This window comes from Platalea leucorodia (genome assembly GCF_965183815.1).
Source record: "Platalea leucorodia genome assembly, chromosome: 9".
Taxonomy (NCBI): domain Eukaryota; kingdom Metazoa; phylum Chordata; class Aves; order Pelecaniformes; family Threskiornithidae; genus Platalea; species Platalea leucorodia.
This window is the reverse complement of record NC_138831.1, coordinates 40,805,224-40,819,877: the sequence shown is the minus strand read 5'-3', so window position 1 is coordinate 40,819,877 and position 14,654 is coordinate 40,805,224. Positions and strand designations below refer to the sequence as shown.

Sequence of the window (14,654 nt, the reverse complement as noted above, 5' to 3'; positions counted from 1 at the left end):
GCCGGGGGCCGGCCCTCGGGGCGCCGGTGCCCCGCGGCGTGGGTCCGCCTTCCCCGGGGGCGGTGGGCTCCTGTGGCGCCGGGGCGGGGCGGGGCCGGGCGGTGTTGGCGGGGCCGCGCCGCGCTATGCTGGCCCTCGCCGGCTTCCGTCGGCTGCTGGCGGCGCCGGTGCGGAGCGGCGGCGGGGCCATGCCCCGAAAGGTGCGGGCGGGCGGGGGGGACCGGGGGAGGGCGGGCAGGTGGCGCCCGCGGTGACCGCGCCTGTTCCTCTGTTTCAGGGAAAAGGAGCCGGGAAGGCGCCCGCCGAACCGGGCGCCGCCGCGGGACCGGTGGTGGCGGCGGGCGACGGCTGCGTGAGGGTGGCGGTTCGCGCCAAGCCCGGCTCCCGCTGCAGCGCCGTCACAGGTGGGGCCGCGGGCGCGGCGGGGGTGCCGGCCTGCCTTCCCCGGCTTCCCCGGCTTCCCCCGCCCCGGGGCCGGGAGCGGGGGCGGCGGGGAGCTCGCCCGGCGCTGCGCCGGGCTGGGGAGGCGGCGGGAGGGCGCTGCCTTCGGCCGGGGCGGCCCCCGCTGGCAGCGGGGCTTGAGGCGCCCCGGTCGCTTCTCCTGAGGGGCGGCGCGGGGGGCCCGTCCCGCCCTCGGAGCAACCGTCGGCAGCTGGGAACGGGGCGGGAAAGCTGCTTTGTCTGACGAGGGTTTCTAAGGAGTTGTACAGCTTCTCCCTGCCCCCTGCGCTGTAAAAGAAAAAAAAAAATATAGAAAACGGAAGTAATAATGTCACACTTCTCGTAAAGAAGGCAGGAGTCGCTGTTTCCCGTTCGCCGTGGGTAACGCTAGGTGGTGCGGCGAGCACGAGGTAAATTCTTCTGAAGAAAAGGTTTTGGAAGGAGTTACCGGTAGGCGCACTCGATCAGCACGTCAGCGTGACGTCTGTCACTTCGTGCATGCTGTTGGCATCCCAAGAGGTTGTGCGCTTTTCTTTGAACTATAAAAGTTTGATCTAATAAAATGTTCTCCCTCTACAAATCTGGGCTTGCTTATGTACAAATTAGAGCTGCTTTTTGTACAGACACGTGTGTGACGGGCACGGTGGTCTGCAGGAGAGCATCCAGGCTCAACTGGCAACACGAGGAGATTGTTGATGATAGCCTTAGCTCTCTGGGCAGACTTATTTATCGTGCTTTTTTTGGTGGGGTAACCTGATTTGTATTGTGCTACGTGACGCCAAGCTGGACGACGCCTGCCGCAGAATGGGCAGCACGGAGAGGGGCCGAGAACAGTGCCCCGCTTGTGTGAAAACTGGCAGTTCGTGGCTGCACTCCGATACAGGTCTGCAGGCTTCGCTGTTCTTTGTATCAGAAGGTTATCTTTGTACTGGCTAACAGTTTTAACTTAAGGGAATGTGTGAAGTGTAAAAATGTTGTTACCTGCTAATCTACAAGTTTATTTGGTTTTAAATTAAAATGCTTTTGAAAGCATAAACCTTCAGTTTTACGAGACAATAACTAGATGTTTTGAATATTTTGAGTATAAAATCCTTAAAATATTTGTTATAGATGTGACAGCTGAGGCAGTAGGTGTAGCTATTGCTGCACCTCCATCAGAAGGGGAGGCAAATGCAGAGCTGTGTCGCTACCTCTCTAAGGTGCTAGAAGTGAAGAAGAGTGAAGTTATTTTAGAGAAGGTACTTTTCTTTTTTTTTCCTTTCAGTCTTGCCCTACTGCAATTTAAATTCAAGATTTTGAAACTTACTCATTGAGTACAGGGAGCTGCTCTCCAGGTTCAGTCCAAAAGACACTTTAAAGGTGTTTAGTTGAATTAATGGAATGATTCATTGAGAAGAAACCTAGCGTAGGAAGAAGCACAGCTGATCTTGAGATCTTAATCAGAATAGTTCTCGTCATAATATCTTTTCCAAACTTGTATGGTTCATGTTTTCTGTGTTTGAATATTTTCTTGTTTTCATGTCACATGCAGTTCATGAAATTTGTGCTTTGCAGAGAACGTGCATTTTATTAATAATTTTGCATTCATTTTTTTGAAGTAACTTTTGTATTTGAGTGAAAGTTTTCTGACAATTAACTGTCACACATAAGCAAGAGCATATCTAAGCACTTGGATTATAGCTGGGCCTCAAGATTTTCTGTGTATTAGAATTTACATGTCTTGACTTTGGGGAATGGAAACTCTCTGTTTTATTCATTGCACTGAATAAATAATTTGTTTTATTAATTCATTGTACTTAAAGTTGGTCTTTCCAGCCTTGTTCATTTATAGTTTATGAACATGAGAGCACAATGAAAAATTGTGCTTTTTATTTTTGCCTGTTGGTTTAATGTAGTAGTTGTAGAAGTCTGTTAAAGGATAGTGGTAAATGGCAACATAATTAATGAATTGAGCATTGTGTTGCTGAAAGGTAGAGATGCAAAGGTTTGAGTCTTGTTTTTCCTGAATCATGGGCAAACTGCTTAATTTGTTTGTCAACATTTTAGAGATAACACTGTTTTCCTGCCTTAAGGGGATGTTCAGCTTTAACTAGATTATTCTCATAAGTGCTAAGCAGAGTTGAACATAAAAGGGGCTAGTGTGATCTGACCTTCTTGACTCTGTTATTCTGAGCTAAGGTGTCCAGATAATTACATGCTAGTGTTTGTTTTTCACAAGCCACTGTTTGTTCTCAGCGAAGCATTGTGGTAAAGTCTGCATTCTACCCATGGCTTAGATTTTTCCATCCTGATCTGCTAGGTGTAAACAGCAAGTGATTTTTGATGCTGGTTGCTCTCTTATGTGCTACTTGCTTTATGATAAGTGATAACATTAACAAAACCAGTCCAAATGGGGAAATTGGTGGGAAATGATCCAGTATAAAACTGGGGTTACCAGATTTCTATGCAAGATTTTCATCATCAGCTGTCTACACTACTTCAAAAATCTATTTTTAATTTTAAATTTCATGCTATGTTTCTGTATAGTAGAGTTAAGGACATTTTCGTCCTTCAGGATGTCCCTTGTGGGCTTTTCAAACTTTTTGCCAGGCTGCAGATGAACAAGCAACTTGTTTCTCATGGTTTACTGAGTACTAGCAAAGTTGTGTCCTCCGACAATATGAATTGAGGTGACAGGTTTGCCAGTTCCTATGTAAAATAGCCTTTTTTTCAGTAATACAAAAACAGGTCAATAATATTTCAAATAACTGCTGTATGAATCTGAATGTCTTACAGGTTATATACAGTGTGATTTTTTTCATTTAGTTGATATTATCAACCTGAGAACTCAGCTTAAGAGTAACTAATACTCGGTGGGAGACAACTCTGAAGAAAGATCTGAAAGTACACAGTTATCAAATATACATATATATATATGTATACATACCCACTTTTTAAAAACAAAAATGCAAATTATTTTGAGTCTTGCTTCTAGAGGATACAAGTGAATTATGGAAACTTACCACTCCTTGCTTTTCATTCTAGCCTATAAAAAGAGCATCAATTCAGGGCATAGCTCTAGGAGCTGTATCCAGTTTTAAAAGGAGAGTAGATAAGACATTGTTTTCCACCTTTAAAATAACTAGAAAGGCCATTGATGAACTATCTCTTACTGCTGTTAATTCTGCATGCCCACGCTTTAAGAATTATTTTTGAAGTACCTGATATGTTGGCATTTCAGTGAGATTTTTTTGGAATGTGTGTTTGGTGGTGATTCTCTGAAAGATATTTTTTTGTGTGTCTCTAAACCAGGGTGGTAAATCACGTGAAAAAGTGGTGAAGATTTTGGTATCGATGACACCAGATGAGATTTTAGAAAAACTGAAAAAAGAAGCTTCCAGTTGACCTAAAACAAGAGCGGGAAATGGGACAATGCATCTTGGTAAACGGACTGATATTCTTTCTTATGTAAGTCTAGTTCTGTTGAGAATGTGGGTAATGACCAGGGAAAGATACTTCTCTCTCCCCACCCTTCCCCACCCCCTGCCTTGTTAATACAGCTGCTGTATAGTTGAAGTTTCTGTGTAGGTTTGGTTAGAAAAACTTGTCTTTATTGAGGCTCTGTATCTGCTTCTGTCACTACAGGCTTTTTTTCCCCTCTGGAGAGTTTCCTGTTGCTAAGATTTGTCCTCTTTCCTCGTTCCTAAACAAATGGTTTAGAAAACTTGTTTCTTAGCGAAACAAACGTTGGTTAACAAAGTGAAAGGCTTGGAGTGAGAGGCTTCAATGTGAAAAGTGGTACAAAAGGATGATTGTGTCTGGATGGTAAAGACCCTACAAGAATGTTCTCTTCAGTATCTAGCAGCAGGTACTGGGTGCAGTTTTGCACTATGTGCACATATGTACATCTAAAATAAACGTATTTGAAGCCAAAACTGTTGTTGATCACACAGGCAAACTAAAAGCAGAATCAGCTGAATAACTGAAACAAAATCAGAAGTTTGCAGTATGAAAAACTGACCCAGAGCCTAATAATTGCATACACGGTGTCACTTTGTACTAGTCCGTAATTAGTTTCCTGAAAAGTAGAGATACAATCATGTATCTTTGCCAAATGTATGTCAAGTGTAATGACTGTTTTTAATAAAAGGGGCAAAAAGTATTATCAAACTTTGCTTTGTGTTTATATTTTTAACAAAAAAAAATGTTTTCTAAAAGTCAATAATTAGGATGTTGTTTTTAAACAGGGCTCTTTTGCAATCTTTCCTTGGTTTAAAGATGAGTAGTATTCCAACCCATAGAGAACTGAGCAGAGTCATTTGTAGAACAGAACAAGAAGTCAAACAAAATGGGCATCTATACTCCAGTCTCAGGGCTAATGAGAAGAAGGCTTAACTTTTCTCTTTATCATGCTTCAGGCGTCAGACTAAGATTTAACTAGCATTTCCCAAAAATGGCTGGGATATCGCACATGTCTCTGGTAGGAGTTTGCCTTTTCATCTGCATTACTGCTATGGTTGTCATATTTAAAAAAAAAAAAAATAAAATATATATATATATATAAATGTAATGCCTAAAGTAAAAAAGAAAAACTGTTCTGAAGATTTGCTTAAGGTTTGTCATACCTTCTGGAAAACAATGTTATGAATGCAAAAGGTGCAGCTAATTTTCTTTACCAGCTTCATGCAGTACAGACTTCATAGCTCATAGTTTAGTTTTTCGCGGACAAAAATATTTTGCTTTTGGAAATTCTTTCTGCTTCCTGTTATCCTAAATACTGCAACAATTGTTTTTAGAGTTAGAGAACTGGTGCGTGTCAAGATGACAGCTCCTTCAAGATGACTCATTTTAAAGATGTTATGAAAAATGTTACTTTCTTGTTTGGACAGTGTTTGGAGAACTAAGTCTAAATTGTGAATGCTGTTTGCTTAATGGTTTGCATCTGGGCTCCTTATTTTCTCAGGCTTTTGGTCAGCCATACATCACCTCAGTTGCCTTTCGTTCCTTATCCTTTTCGGTCTGTACAGGCTGGTTTTCTTTTACCGTTCAGTCAGTTCTGGTTCACGGCTCCTTGCTGTTTATCTGTTCTTGCCCAGCAGAGGGGTACCATGTCTTGCAGAAAAATTAAGGCAAAGCAAGCCAAAACATAAGTGTTCATGGTTGGCTTTGTTTGGTTTTTTTTTTTTTTTCCTTATTTCTTAAACTATTTATTTATCTTAAACTTTTTATTGTGAGTAGAAAACAGCAATCCAAAACCTGAGGAATCCTGCATTTATAAGTTATATTCTGAGTTGGATGCTGCAACAGCCATTATAAAGATTTCTTTGGAAGCTAATACCATGTGTTACATGATGTGTATTCTATACTATATTGAAATAATGTGTTACACTTTCCCATGACTTCAGACCCAGATTGAGGGAGGAGCTGGGTAGGCAGATAGAGTCTCTGAAGTACATTGGTCTTCAGTGATTATTATCTACAATAGCCAGTTTAATCTCTCAGTTCCCTCTCTGCCTTGTCAACATGTTCTGCCTGGTGCCTTTGCTAGCTTCTGCTTCAGAGGTTTCACCTTTCCTGAACGCCTTCAGCTGGCATTCTGCATCTTTTCTTCCTAATCAGTGAAAGTAACTTGAAGACAAATAGGGTGCCTTCAGCGTATTATGCTGTCATTTTTATGTAATGTGAGCCAGGTATATTGTCATATTCATCACTTGTCAAGCAGAAGACAAGTACTGTTCAGCTAGGAAGTTTATTAGTCCTTGGGAAAACAACCACCGTGCCTTCCTCCCCATTGCATTTCTGTTTCTGTTGCACTTACAAGTGTGTGCGTGGGGAGGGGGGACCCATTTATATAATACTGATTTTGTGCTTGGCCAAGCCAAGTACGTTTTCTTTCGTCTGGATTGTAATATGTCATTTAAGACCCACTTTAATCAGTTCAGTCATCATACAGTATTTTTTCCAAACTTGTTGCAGTTGGCTGGTTTTTAGCATTGCTTCTTAGGAAGCAGAAATATTATTGGTGTCATGTATTGAAGCCCTAGCTTCTGTTGCTCAAGGCATTACTTAGCTGAGGCCTCAGTGATTGCGTAAAAAAGTCACGGCAGATGGAAGCCACAGTAGCAATCAAAGCAGAGGGATGGAAATTAAGATCTCCTGGTAGTAGTGCCCTGTTTCACTTAAGACTGAAACAGTGGGCTAGCTAGCAGTGTGGCAAATAAAGCCTTTATGTGCTGGGAACAGAGAATTTATTTAATATGAGTAACCACAATTATTTTAGAAAGGTAGTATAAATAACACTGGGGTGTTGCCATATCTAATATCTGAGAGCCTCTTGTATCAATGTTTTCCATGCAGTCTCCCAATTATATCCATAATATCTTGGTTGTGGATATGTGTATCCTGGTGAAATGCCTGGGAGAAAGGAATTGCTGGTCCATTGCATGTCAAAAGTGAGGTACAGAAGAGTTAAGCGGCTTGCATGACCAAACACGTCAATGCCAAAACTGTGATTTAGGCCTTCAAATCTTGTATTGCAATCCTAACCTGTCAGCTATCTCTTCATGAACACAGTGAAATATCTTTCATTCTATTGAGAAAATTTTGGTAGCAAATATCCCTAACTCTTCAGCAGAGTATGTTTTCAATAGAACAGAGCTTTGTGATATTGTAGGAGGCTTCTTCCAAGAATTTCAAAACACTTCACATCCCCCGTCTCAAAATAAAACTTAACCCTTACTCCTAGACCGGTTTAAAAACATTGTGGTGCCAGTTGCTACCCTCCTACTTGTTGGTCCCTGCTTTACCCATGTGCATTACGCTACATGATTATTCAGCTACTTGAAATCCTACTATTGACTCAAGCACTGTCCTCTGTTCCTAATGCATTGTCTGACCAATTTCAGTAAAATCTGTCTAATGGTGATTTAATATCTTACTGCTTACAGACCTGGGCAGTCAGTGCATTTTTCATATAATTAAGTTATTTAAACATTAGCAAAATACAAGTTACCTGAATAAAGTCTATGCCAAGCCGTCTTATGACATAGAATGTTCTTGGACTTTCATCCACTCGGTTGCATTTATTTTCTAAAATCCCACTTTGAAAGTAGGTATATGGTTTCATTGCAGTAGTCTAATATGCTAATTAAGGATATTTAATTATACCCTCTGAAGCTGGCCTCTTTGCTCTTTTACTTTCAGTCCACTGGGTTTATCATCTGCAGTGCATTCCTATCTCTCCTTTTAGTCCCAAGTGTTTCTAAATCCCCATTTCTTCAGGTATCATCAGTCTAAATCATCCTGCATAATTGACAACTTTGTGGCAATTTACCAGAAAGCACACTTTAATACCTTCCTCCTTTCAGCTTCCAGGAAGATAGATACACCTCATCTTTCTGCTCGTTACTTCGTGTCTCACTCTGTGCTTCCCTTCTCATGCTGTTTATTTGCATATGTAAAACTTGAACCAGCTGAGTCCCTTTTTTAAATTTTTTATTTCAACCTACTATATTCCCCTCTTAATGTTTTTAGTCTTTATCTCAGGAGGATGATTCATTGCCTTATTAGCTATTATAAAAATGTGCTCCCTGTCTCCTTCTGGGAACATAGTGCTTTACCCGCATGGAAAGCATATCTTGGTTATTATTCTTTAGGACGGCTGCTACACTTGGGGTAAAGTGCTGTTAATGTAAGCAAGGCACAATAAGCAGTCAAAAAGCTGCTGAAGAAATGAAATACCTGAAAGGAGGAGTCTGATACTACTCGAAGGTACTGGGAATTTATTTCTTCCTGGCACTTTATATATTAGCTTTTCAAGTAATTGTTAGTGAGCCATGAAGAATTTTGCTTTCATCTATAAATACTGCATTTATTTGTTTTTGCATTGGTTCAAGAGCTGGGAAAGTTAGAGTGATGAAGTAGTCTACTATACCATCTTACTACAGCTCGAGGCTCAGTTTTTGGAATGTTGTTTAAATAACATTTTGAGTTTCCAAGTCTGAAGTAAGGCAGGTGGAAAGGGAAATATATTGAGTATCAATTTAGCAGTTGGTCACTATAGAAACATGCTGTAAAGAGAACCATTAATGATGGACTTCAGGAGAAAAGAACGTTGGAATGAACAACGGAGGGTCAAAGCCTCATTTTGTGCTGCTCAGATAAAGCAGTTGTCTGCCTTAAGAGAGTAACTGGGGTTACTAAGTGTAATTCTGGGGTGATTGTCATTAAGTTGCCTTTTTTCTATTACCTAGTAGGCGTGCAGTGCATGTGGGAAGGGCTGCAGCATGTTGTTACTTTGGCCAGCTTTCATTGCTGTAGTGTTTTGCTAACCAGGATGCATTGGGGCATAATTTATAAAAAAATTCAAAGCTCTTGATACATGTTAGGACATACTTGGTGCCCATCTGTCTGAAAAGGGTGTTAGCAAGTTGAATTTTATAAAACAAGCTATTTCTATGGAACCTTTTTTTACCAGTGCTACTTTAAATAGCTTGTCTTAAAGTCTACAAGTTTTCTCATTTTTTGATGTTCAGAAGGTCTGCGGGGTTAAATTTGATAGCGATATCAGCACACATGCTCAGCTCAAGCAGCCACCTTCCTGACATCTCTGGGCCTTGGCCTCTTGCTGCCTCTCACGTTCAGTTTTGCTGCTGTTGCTTCAGGTAAGTGCCCTCCAGCAGTTGTTTCTGCTCTTTATTTGTCACACCAGCATTATGGCTGCCGTGTATCTCCTTAGATGCTACTGCTTTTTTTTTTTTTTTTTGCTGTTTCTTAGGCCTGACAGCTCTTTGAGATGCATTCATTGTGGAAGGGGGGAAAAAAGACCTTGTGATACAATCTTTGCAATCAGAGGGCAAACCTGTCCCTTCCAGTGAGGCCCTGTAGCAGCTCTGTGTAGCCTCCTGGCATTTGCCCTTTAATAAAATGTCTCCTTTTGTTTTCAGTAAATCTGACAGCAATCAGCTAGCACGTATGTGAGGTCATGTTCCTGCTATGAGGAAAGATTGCTATTAGCTACTAGGATGCACTTCTGAACAGACAATTTTCTTCAGTTTCTTAGCTGCCTTTTTACAATGGAAGTGCAATCTGTTACTAATAAACCTGATAGGTTTATGTTTTTGGGGGGAATTTTTTCTTTTTGTTTGAAAAACCTGATTAAGCTTATCACTGGCTGAATATAAATGCTAATACACGGAGGGGACCAGCCAGGCAAATTGCACTTGGCTAATTTTACTTAATGAGAATGTCTGATTCTGCTCAGTCACTTCCTCGCTGAGTTCAGGTTCAGCTACTAAAGCAGACCCAGGAGCTTTTTGTTAAATATTTTTAAAAGATGATCAGTTTATAACGATGTTCTCAAACTGTATGACTTCTGTGTGCTGTGATTGCTGTCACATATCAGCTAGAATAAAATTTTTTCTTTATTTAATACAGTGCCAGGCAATATTTCTGGCAAAAGATAAATGTGAAATTAGAGCATCTGAAAACACTGATTTGACAATAGCTGTCATTAAATTGTGGATGTGTGGCAAGGCCAATCTTTCAGTAGCCAGATGCCTGTGTGTGTAAAAGTAGAGAAGGTGTAAGATCTAATTAAACGCAGCTTTCGGTAGTCCAAAAAGTATATAAAACCTAAATCTTCAAAAATAAGTAAAGCGAGCCTGTCAGTGGAGGTGTTGGTATACATGTGTTACGCACTTAAAGAAACAAAGACAAAAAGAGCATGTAATACCGGAGCTTGCCATAACCCTTTCTGCCAGCTTTGTGGGGTTGCCGTTGCAAATCTGAATTTGAATTTTTTTTTTCTCTGATCTTGCTGTAAGATTGACCTCCACAAGAAACAGAAAATTTTCTGCACCACTGTTCATGTCACAAGGCTGTGAAGAAAAGTTCCACTAAAGTGTGTTTTATGGAAAATGGTGTTTAACAACCTTTTCTATAGAAAACCTTTCGTTTCTCAGCTGCATATGATTCCTGCTCACTTCCATGGACCTACTCGGTCCTTTTCCCTAGGGAAGAATTTAGTGAAGTGCTCCAAGTTTTACACACCTGGGCTTATAAACTTAAATAAGCAATTTCTGTTAGTTCATTTTCAGATCTTAGCTATTTCCAGGCTGGTTTTTAGGCTTTGTCCTGTGGTTATCCAGTGGGCGGTACCTTGATTAGACTGTCTGAAGAAACAGAACTTGTTTGGTTGATTCCTGGGTTTGCATACTAGGTGAACTCCTCCAATCCAAAAATAAAGAAAATAAAACATGGTGGGGAGAAGGGAAAAAAAAAGGGGGAATCATTTACATTAATCAAAGGTCATTTATTGGGCTAGGAGCAATTTTGCTTGGCTTCTTGGAAGTACTTGCTGCATGTCCTTCTAAGTTCTGCTGGGGAGGAACATGCACAGAACAGAGGGTGTGATAGACTCTAGATATCTTATAGCACCTGCTCTGCTGTTTAGCACTCAAGTCAGAATGGGGGAAAAACATGTTTTCAAAGACTGTAAATCTAATAATTTGCAATATAACTTTCACAGTTATTTTTTTACTTGCAATCTATGAATCTAGATGGGAAAAGGATATTATTTATGGCCCTCTTAGTGTGAACCCTGAGCCCTTAAATGCCAATCTGAAATTTTTCAGGAAGGAAAGATTCATCTTCTGACATGATAGATTCATGTAAGGGCTGTTGATGTGTAAAGTAGAAAGAGCATCTACTCATGCTGTTGTTATTTAGAGTTGTGTGGGTTAAAATACAAATTCAGATGGAAAAGTTGGTGAGCTGCTCATAACTAGTTCATCTATTCTGCCTTCCCATCTCATTTCAGTAAATTGATTCTACAGAGGCAGCTACAGATTGCCTGTATTTTTTCCTTTTGGTGACTGAAGTATTATCCTTCACAGCAAGTCAGGACTAACAGTTTGCAATGGCTGCGAGAGGCTGGCACATCCCCTTGACACCGGAGTCAGCCAACTGCAGCTCCCAGGGTCTTCTCTTACCTGCAGAGCTTCGTCCAAAATATCGTGAAGTCTCCCACAGGCTTCCATTACGCTAAATTGGGAGCCCTGGGAGCCCAGTCTCCAGCCTTTTGCAGTGGGAGGAGCTGCTGCCAGAAATGCTCGTTCAGGTTAGTGGGTACGCTGAGAGTTTGCTGTGCAGGGGAAGATGACTGTGGACTGTATTAAACATTGTTTGAAAATATGAGACACTCTTTTCTATTTCTGTGTCAGAAAAAGAAGTGTTAAGACTCTAATTAGAAGAGAAATTTGAACTCTGAGAAATTCATACCAATCATTGCTGCCTTTCATCTCTGAATTTTAGACCTAACCCCTCTGCTGTATTAATTTCCACTGTTGAAAAAGTACAAGTACCAAAAGGGGACAACACTTCAAGATTTAAGTGAAATCGCTTGGGAATGGTAAAATCGGTTCTTCTGATTAACTGACTCATTCAATAGTGTAGTACGTGAGAGGGTAAATCAAACACTTGTTTTCTTTTGCTTTACTGTCTGCGAACAGCATTGAGCAGAAGAGACACCCGTCTTTCTTTCTTCCAAAATGATGTGCTTTCTCCACAAAGGAGCCTTTGGTCTACTGCCACATGCCTGTTCAGTTTTAGAGGATAAATACAGCCCACAGTTTTAGAGGATAAATAAATCTGTGACTTCTTAGTTGCAACAAAAAAGTGTGACTGGAGGCAGGTTTGGCAGCAGAGAATAAGCTATCAAGACTGTTGTGAACATTGGATTGGCAGCAGGGGAGAGATAGTATTTAAGGATTTTAGAGAAGAACTTGTCCTAAACAACAAGGTTTGAGCCAATTCTAGAGACTAGGACTGCTGATTATCTTTGTGTCCAGTTTCATGAAAGACACAATCTTTTCCAAAGAACATCAGATGTCTAAAGTAAGAAAATAAAAGCATATAAACCAGGTATAGCAACGTCTGGGTTTTGTCCCTTTTCCCCAGTCTTTTCTGTTTGTAATAACCTACAAATTCTCATTCTAGACTAGATGCGGGTTCTTGGAGATGCACACTCCTCTGTTCCTTTGGTAAAGCTCAAAGTCTCTTGTTGCCACTGTAATACAAATAATAATAAGAGCATAATGAAGGTTGTATTTGTTTTGTGGTTATTTTGAACGCTAGAGACTTAGAGTAATTATAACACCATTAAATAGTAATGGAAAAAGATTTAAAAGTAGATCATGAGACTCCTGGAAGGAGATGAAAATCTTGCTCAGTTTTCTTCACTACCCCAGGTGTTGCATTCCTCTCTTTTATGGCAAAAGGAGCCACCTAAAATGATTTCCAAAATGCTGGGGCATAGATCAGCCCCTCTGTGCTAGGGGCCAAGAGTGCCATATAAAAAGACAGTTTTATGTGGGAGAAAGTAAACAGGAATGAATTCAGTTTCAAAAATTAGTTTTCTGTAACTTTGGAAGTGCATTGCGTCTGACTGCATTTCGTAGTTACAGCTACTGCATTTAGTGCCCAGAGGCAGGAATATAACTATGGAGAAAGCAATTCTTCCATATACCTCAGTATGCCTCTCACCATGGGATCTGATTGCTTTATAAATCTATGCAGCCAGTGTTACGACTCTATTTCAAATTTTTTTGGAGTGTGCTGATGTGAAAACATTATGTGATACGGCTCTATGACCCAGGCGTTTGTTTCACGAAGCAATACTCAGTCCCAACATCATGGCTTGTAGGAGCCAGTGTAAGGTGGTATTTGTCTCCAGTCTTCTTTCATAATGCATTCACAGCGTAAAGCTCCTGTTACACGCTCGAAACTGTGTGTAAATACAAGGGATAAGAACACTATCCATCTAGAAGCCAGGTAATAACATTGGTCGTGCTAAGACTTAAGGTGACAGGGTCCCACAGGGCCAGCGGGGGTTATGTGTAGGTGCTGTACTTGGCACATGAGACAGACCAGCTCCAAGGAATCTTTTGGCAGCTGCGAGGCCGTTGCCTTGCCCTCTCTTTGGGATGGGAATGTTTTAGGGAAAAAAAGATTTCTTGTGGGTAGTTTAGTCAGTCTGCTTTGTCTTGTTTGAGCCACAAGGTCTACATTGGGCCCTGATTATACAGTGTTTCTGTGGCTGTTGCAGTGTTGACAGTGTTCATTTGTGAGGGAGAGATGATGTACGTGACTTTGGTTAATGATCCTTTAACACACAGTGCTTCCAGTCCAAATGGGAAGAGAGCATCCGAAGAGAAGGACAGGCTATGCATGATAAATACCCTTCCCACTGCACAGTTAGAGTAGGCTCATAACAAATGTGGAAAATGCAATTTCATTTTCCTTCAGCTTTTCAATTTTCTGCTAATACCTTTCACAGAGCAAAAAATGTTTTTTTGTCAAAATCATTATCATTTAAAGCCATATATATTTGAAAGCTCTTAGAAGGTTACAAAGGTGAATTAAAATACCCATTTCAATTGTTCCTTAAGCATACTATGTTTGATTTTGGTTTATTCCTTTACTTCCTCTCATGTATAGTGAACTTTCCTGACAAAGGGCCAATTAAGAGGATTTATAAACTGATTTTTGTATAGTCACATTCTGGTCTGTATCAGTATTCAGGATATATTGCTTATCTTAACCTGAAGTGATGTATTAATTTGACTTGGAAACGGAGTAAGATGTGGACACAAAGTAAACTATTTATTGAATTAAATAAAATCATAACTACAGATCAGTGATTCTGCTATAGTGTTTTGCTAGTTAAAATAGAAGGCCTTGCCGTTACTGCATGGGAATCGGCAGTTTATCATCTGCTGGCAGATAATCAGCCCTGTTACCAAATGGTGCGCTCTCCAGTTTTGCCTGCAGGCTGGCCACGTCATGGGGACAAGCAGGGCGTCCTCAGCCTCGGAAACAGCGCAGACCCAGCGTGGCGCTTCCCCACCCCAGTTGCAATGCAGATGTTATACGCGCAAGATCCTTCATGCGTTATAACATTTGTTTAGGTTCTCAGCATGCTGCAGTGGACTGACTGCTCCTATATATTTATGTCTGTTATGCTCACAGAAAAGAATGTGGTTTATTTAGCAGCTTAATCCTTAGGAATTCAAATAAATTCTACTCTTTGGACCCTTGGCTTGTTTTCAGGTCCATAGTGTTCTCCACCCGTCTGTGTTAACCCAGACAAATCCTAGTGAGGTGTCAGTGACATTTTATTACCTACAGTCATTTTCTTCTGTTAAATAATCTCCTCTCAGCTATTGAAACTGAGT

At 40.9% G+C, this 14,654-nt stretch overlaps 1 protein-coding gene across 1 annotated transcript; it reads left to right on the top strand.

Annotated features, from left to right (window-relative positions):
- Positions 1 to 125: 125 nt before the first annotated feature.
- On the top strand, positions 126 to 4,569 carry LOC309595129 (UPF0235 protein C15orf40 homolog; the record flags this gene model as incomplete). Its single annotated transcript, XM_082321676.1, has 4 exons — positions 126 to 200; positions 278 to 404; positions 1,552 to 1,679; positions 3,733 to 4,569. The coding sequence occupies 4 exons, from the start codon at positions 126 to 128 to the stop codon at positions 3,823 to 3,825; spliced, it is 423 nt and encodes a 140-aa protein (XP_082177802.1). The 3' UTR covers positions 3,826 to 4,569.
- Between the last annotated feature and the right edge of the window lie 10,085 nt (positions 4,570 to 14,654).